The sequence below is a fragment of the Chaetura pelagica genome, unplaced genomic scaffold, assembly GCF_000747805.2.
Source record: "Chaetura pelagica isolate M959 unplaced genomic scaffold, ChaPel_1.0 scaffold1986, whole genome shotgun sequence".
NCBI lineage: Eukaryota > Metazoa > Chordata > Aves > Apodiformes > Apodidae > Chaetura > Chaetura pelagica.
In genome coordinates, this window is record NW_009953784.1 from 1 (window position 1) to 6,174 (window position 6,174).

Consider the following 6,174-nt stretch of genomic DNA (forward strand, 5'->3'; position numbering starts at 1 on the left):
TGTTTATTGTTCCTCTTTTTTCCCCCTCGTAGCCATGGAGTGCAGAGACAAAGCAGCTGGGCCTCCCAGGAAGCTCGTCCAAGGTAAAGCCTGGGGGGTGTCAGGCCTGGTTCTGTGGGACTTGGTGCCTTTTCAGTCCTAAACTGGCCCCGTATCAGTTAAAATACCTTGATATCTGATCCCTCCCCCCCACTCCAATGACTTGTATAATGTGACTAAACCAATCAAATGCTGTTTCAGCTCGACTGCCCTTCAAACGTTTGAATCCAGTGCCAAAGGAAACGTTGGAGCCTGATTCCCAAGGCAAAAAAGTGAAGAGTTCCCAGGGTGGTTTTGATCCCACTAAGGATTCCACCCTGGATGCATCCTCTGCATCCCTGGACAACCTGGAGAACAACTGTCAGCTGGATTCAGAGGGGAATTTTTCACCAAAACTCGTGAATGGGAAAGGTCCATTAGACCATTTTATCCAGAAAAGCACAAAAGTGAATCCAAATGAACCTGTGATTTTCATTGACCTGACAGAGGGCACGAGCCACAGACTCAGTGATGGTGTAGACCATGTTCATGTTGATCCAAAAGCTTCTTCATTCCCAGCTGTGAGTAATGGCACATTAGGAAAAGAGAGAAACCAGCTGAGCTGCCTGAATTCCAGTCAGAGAAGCCAAATGGGTGATCCCTTGGAGACTGGTGGACCTTGTGAAGCTGCAGGGGATGAAGAGGAGTTGGTTGGTGGGATCCAGGCACGTTCTGGGATAACAGAGTGTGAGGGTGTGGAAGAGACCAAGGGAAACCAGAGCAAACTGAAGGACATCATCTTTGAGGGGAAGATGCCTGTGGTGCTCCTGGAGGACATCATGACAGCAATGCCACCCCAGGGGGTTTCTCTGGATGGAAGTGTCACGTCAGGAAGTGAGACCATGGAATCATCTCATGAAGGAGACTCTGGACTTACCAGCTCCTCCCTGAGCCCTCACTCTGGGAGCTCCCCTGAGGCTCAGGCTGCTGCAGAACCCAAGAGGAGCACCAGTCCCCTGGCTGCCTCCACACCCCTCAGGAAGGTTGGTCTCCTTTTTTTCTTTAAGCTTTTTGTTTTAAAGCTGCTGCTTTGCAGGCAGGTTGTGCAGTTCCCTGCACTTGGAGTGAGAAGGATGTTCACAAACTGTGAGGAGTGTGCGGAACAGGGGTGGAATTCTTGCCTGTGAGGGTGGTGAGACACTGGGACAAGTTGCCCAGGGAAGCTGTGGCTGCCCCATCCCTGGCAGTGTTGAAGGGCAGGTTGGATGGGGCTTGGAGCAACCTGGGCTGGTGGGAGGTGTCCCTGCCCATGCAGGGGGTTGGATCTGGATGATCTTGAAGGCCCCTTCTCACCCAAACCAGTCTGGGATTCTCTAATTCTACATCATAAAATCCTGCTTCCTGTGGAAACAATTCTCCTCCAAAAGGAGCATTCCAAGAAAAGCTTCATCTTTCCACCACCTCTAACATCAGAACAAGAGGATCTCAAAACCAGAGATGGAGCTTGGACATGAGGAGGGAATTGTGGAGTGTGAGGGTGGTGAGAGCCTGGCCCAGGTTGCCCAGGGAAGCTGTGGCTGCCCCATCCCTGGCAGTGTTGAAGGGCAGGTTGGATGGGGCTTGGAGCAACCTGGGCTGGTGGGAGGTGTCCCTGCCCATGCAGCGGGGTTGAATTTGGATAATCTTGAAGGTCCCTTCCCACCCAAACCAGTCTATTTCCCTCCTGAAGTTCATGCCTTTGGCCATAGCATTTCTGTCACTTGGTTAAGGACAGTGACTAAAAGCAGTTTTGTCCCTCAGGAGATGTTTTACTACCTGTGTTCTCTCCTTGATGAAGCTGCTCTAAGTGCTGCCAGAGGACATCACTTGGTGTCAGTGCAGACCCTATTCCTAATTGCTGTGTTTTCTCCAGCTGAAACTGCAGCACATCAGGGGAAGGTGCAAGATCTGTAGGTGGGGATGGAGGACAAACCTCTTGTCTCTCTGGGGGAGAAATCCCCACATGTGCAGCAATCTTGGGATGCTGATGGGCAGTCAAAGGTGGAGGGAACACCTCAAAAATCAGCTAATTAGCTCTGGATTGGATCTTGGTTCCACTTGAGCACCTCAGCTCCAGCAGGAGACCCCAAAACATTGTGGGCTTTGAAGGTGAAGCTTCTAATGACAACAGTGCAGGTGGCTGAGACCTTCATGTAGGTCAAACACCTCTTGACCCTCAAGCATTTGGAGAAGGACATGAATAGGGGGAGGGTTTCTGGGGGGCCACAGCCCTGGTGAACATGCCTGGGTGCTGTAGTTCAGCCTCACCTACAGTTTAAGCTGGATAATTTGAGCAGTCTGTTCATTTTGCTTAATTATTAGAAGACGTAACAAGGAAGGTGGTGATGGTGGCTCCATGTTGTGCTGCCGGGGGGGGAGGGTTGGGTGTGTGGCTGAGGGTGAGGGGATGGAGGAGCTGGAGTCCATCCTTGTGCCACCTTGAGCCTTTTAAGAGAGATTTTCACCAACTATCCCCCTCAGAATTCCAGGGACTGTCCCCCAAGTGAGGAGAAACCTCCCTGGCCTGGAGGAGGGATGGGTTAGAATTCCAGGGAATGTCCCCCAAGTGAGGAGAAACCTCCCTGACCTGGAGGAGGGATGGATGAGTGAGCTAGGAGCTCACAACCTGCCATGGCTTCCTTTTCTTCCTGCTTAGCAAGGAGAATGATCCATTTCCCCCACTGTTAAAACTCACAGTGGTTCATCTCTCAAATAAATAACATCAATTCAAGCAGGCATGAAGTGTTTCAGGCCAGACCAACAAAGCCCTTGATGATAACACCAAGTTCCTGGTTTCCTGGAACAGCTCAGATGCTTCACCTGGGACCTCTGTGGTTCTCTGTCCTGGCATGTTGGTTTCCCCAGGTGGAAACATCTCTGATAAACTCCACCTCCCAGCTAAAAGAACCTTTGATTTGTGTGTCAGATAAAAGCAGCAGCTCCTGGTGCAACTTGGTGCTGTGTCAACTGAAATGTGGGCACAGGAGATGAAGCAGTTGGGTTGGGTGGGTCTCGTCATCACACACCTGGGACTTGGTGCTGCCCAGGGCAGGAGGAGGAAGATACAAGGAACCAAGTCACACTGTGCTGAGTTATTGACAAATGAAGCCTTTCACAAGTCTAGAAACATTTTTTTTTTTTAACATCAAATATCTTTTCAACTATAAATAGCAGCTTGAAGAGAAATGAGATGGGTGACCTGTTGGGTTGATGTGCTGGTACTAGTGGAAGAGCTAAATGGTTCTGCTGGTTACAGAAAGAAGGAATGGTGGTTAAAATATGGAGAACAGTCCTGGTGTTCATATTGTATAATGATATTGCATAAATATCATTGCATGATTAGTAGTAGATACAAAAAAACCCAACCTCAAACAAATTAAACTCAAAGGAAGTGACTTTGCTGTAGTTGGAGTATAGAATCATGGAATGGTTTGGGTGGGAAGGGACCTTCAAGACCATCTAGATCCAACCCTCTGCATGGGCAGGGACACCTCCCACCAGCCCAGGTTGCTCCAAGCCCCATCCAACCTGCCCTTCAACACTGCCAGGGATGGGGCAGCCACAGCTTCCCTGGGCAACCTGGGCCAGGCTCTCACCACCCTCACACTCCACAATTCCCTCCTCATGTCTCACCTCAATCTCCCTCTGCCACTTTTCATCCATCCCCCCTTGTCCTCTCCCTCCCTGCCCTTGTCCCAAGTCCCTCCCCAGCTTTCCTGGAGCCCCTTCAGGCCCTGGAAGCTGCTCTAAGGTCTCCCTGGAGCCTTCTCTTCTCCAGGCTGAACACCCCAACTCTCCCAGCCTGGCTCCAGAGCAGAGCTGCTCCAGCCCTTGGATCATCTCTGTGGCCTCCTCTTGACTCTCTCCAGGAGCTCCATGTCCTTCTGATGTTGGGGCCTCCAGAACTGCCCACACTTGTGCTGTGCTGTGATGATTTGAAGCAGCTTCTGTTTGTTTTTCTGCACATGATGTTACCTGGGAGTGACACTTCAGATCTGAGCAGGCTGGAGGAATTTGTTATGCAAAACTGTAACGTGAGGACTTAATGTAAACTGAAGTATTTAGATGTGTTCAGGCTTCATGTAAATCAGGGAGATTAGATGTTCTTGATCTGTGTCCTCATGTCCTATTCTGGGAGAATTGTGCTGGATGTTCATAGAACCATGGAATGGTTTGAGGTTGGAAGATCATCAAGATCCAAGTTGGAAGATCATCTGGTTCCAACCCCCCTGCATGGGCAGGGACACCTCCCACCAGCCCAGGTTGCTCCAAGCCCCATCCAGCCTGCCCTTCAACACTGCCAGGGATGGGGCAGCCACAGCTTCCCTGGGCAACCTGGGCCAGGCTCTCACCACCCTCACACTCATCCTGATCTGCAGGAGAAATGTTAATGGAATTTAGGTACAGCTTGTGAGGGTTCTAGTGCTTTGTGGAGAGAGAACCAGGTGGCTCTCTGAAACCTGCCTTTTGTCATTCCAGGTGTCCCAGTAGATCCTCAAACTTGTCTTTTGTCATTCCAGGTGTCTCAGAAGTGCCACAGAAGCTCAGCTGAGAAGGAGAAGCTTCGGTTGCAAAGAGTAAGAGCTTTTCCACTGCCACAAACACCCCCTGCTGTGCTTTCCCACTGAGCAGTGAGCAAAGCCCCTTTACATTCCATCTTAGTCCACTTGGAACATCTCCCTTCCTCCTTTTCCTCACTGATGAATATGGAAGAACCTCCATCCATGCAGTCAAACCCCTTGACTGGTTCCCAAGCTCCTTAACATGTAGCTCCTGGAGTGTGGGTCCCTGCACTGCAGCTCAGGGCACTTTGGGATGAGATTAAGAACCTGGAGATGTTGGTGGCTGCTTCTCTAAATGATTTTTTGGGAATTCTTTGTCATTCCCAACCCCTTCCTGAGCAGGTAGGTGCCTCCTGCTAAGGGCACAGAGACAAGTGTCACCTTCAGAAGCTTTAGGGCTGGTTTCTTCACCCTTCCCTCTATTCAGCCACAAAATGTAGGGGCTGTTACTTTATTTTCTTCCCCACTTCTGGGGTCCCACCTCATTTTCTTCCCCACTTACGGGGTCCACACTCATTTTTCTTCAGCTTTTAAGGGGTCTCCACTTGTTTTCTTCTGCATTTAGGGGGTCCCCCCTCATTTTCTTCCCCACTTAGAGGGTCCCCCTTCATTTTCTTCCCTACTTAGGGGGTCCCCACTCAGTTTTCTTTAGCATTTAAGGGGCCTCCACTTATTTTCTTCTGCATTTAAGGGTCCCCCCCTCATTCTCTTCCCCACTTATGGGTCTCCCCTCATTTTTCTTCAGAATTTAGGGCTTCTCCACTTGTTTTCTTCTGCATTTAGGGGGTCTTCATTTCTTTCCTTCTACATTTATGACTTGCAGAAAGAACTGTGGGAAATTACTGCTAAAAATGCCCAAGTCCTGATCTCTCCTTGCTCCAACATAACTTGTCAGCAAACTCAGTCCCATACCAGCTCTGTGGTGGGATGATTTTGCTGTCTGTCCTACTTTCAGGCAGAAAATGCTAAAAATAAAAGAGATTGATGGATCAACAAGGAATTTTTGAGCCCCTAGTGCTGTAGGGAATGGGTTTTCCCTGCTGGAAAACTGGCTCTTGTTGGGAATTGAAGTCTTGTGATTCCTAATAACCAATTTCTAAAGCTGATAACAGGGGCTGTTGTGTTTTATTGGAGCTAAATATGCTCCAAGCCTGTTCCCAAGATGTTTTTTTTACAGTTTAGAAATCCAGTCTGTTGTTTTTCCTCCCCTTCTAAAATGAGTGTTAAAAATACCATGAAGGTGAGGGAGGGTTGAGAACAGAATCTTGAGCAGCCTCAAAATTAAACAGACCTGTTCACTTCACACCATTTCCCAGCCTTCCCAGTGGATTTGCTCTGATTGCCATGACTCAGTGTTGACAAAGTTGGTTGTTTTTTTCTTTAAATTGGCAGAATTTGGGGGGGGGGTTTGGTTCCTCCTGCAGTGATTTGGATGTTGTGACTCTGCTCAGCGAGTCCCCACGTTGCCAAGACAAGAAATGTGACATAAATAAAGCTCAACTGCAAACACACAGAGAGGGTGTTTGTGTGTGTCTGAGCACAGATGTCCCCTGAT

General features: G+C 49.2%; 1 protein-coding gene across 1 annotated transcript in view; it reads left to right on the forward strand.

The window, feature by feature from the left end:
- Positions 1 to 34: 34 nt before the first annotated feature.
- CHAF1A (chromatin assembly factor 1, subunit A (p150)) overlaps positions 35 to 6,174 on the forward strand; it is a 16,593-nt gene continuing 10,453 nt past the window's right edge. The window contains exons 1-3 of the mRNA XM_010000886.1: positions 35 to 83; positions 241 to 1,061; positions 4,578 to 4,634. Of these exons, the coding sequence (XP_009999188.1) occupies positions 35 to 83; positions 241 to 1,061; positions 4,578 to 4,634 (927 nt within the window). The remainder of the gene's footprint in view (positions 84 to 240; positions 1,062 to 4,577; positions 4,635 to 6,174) is intronic.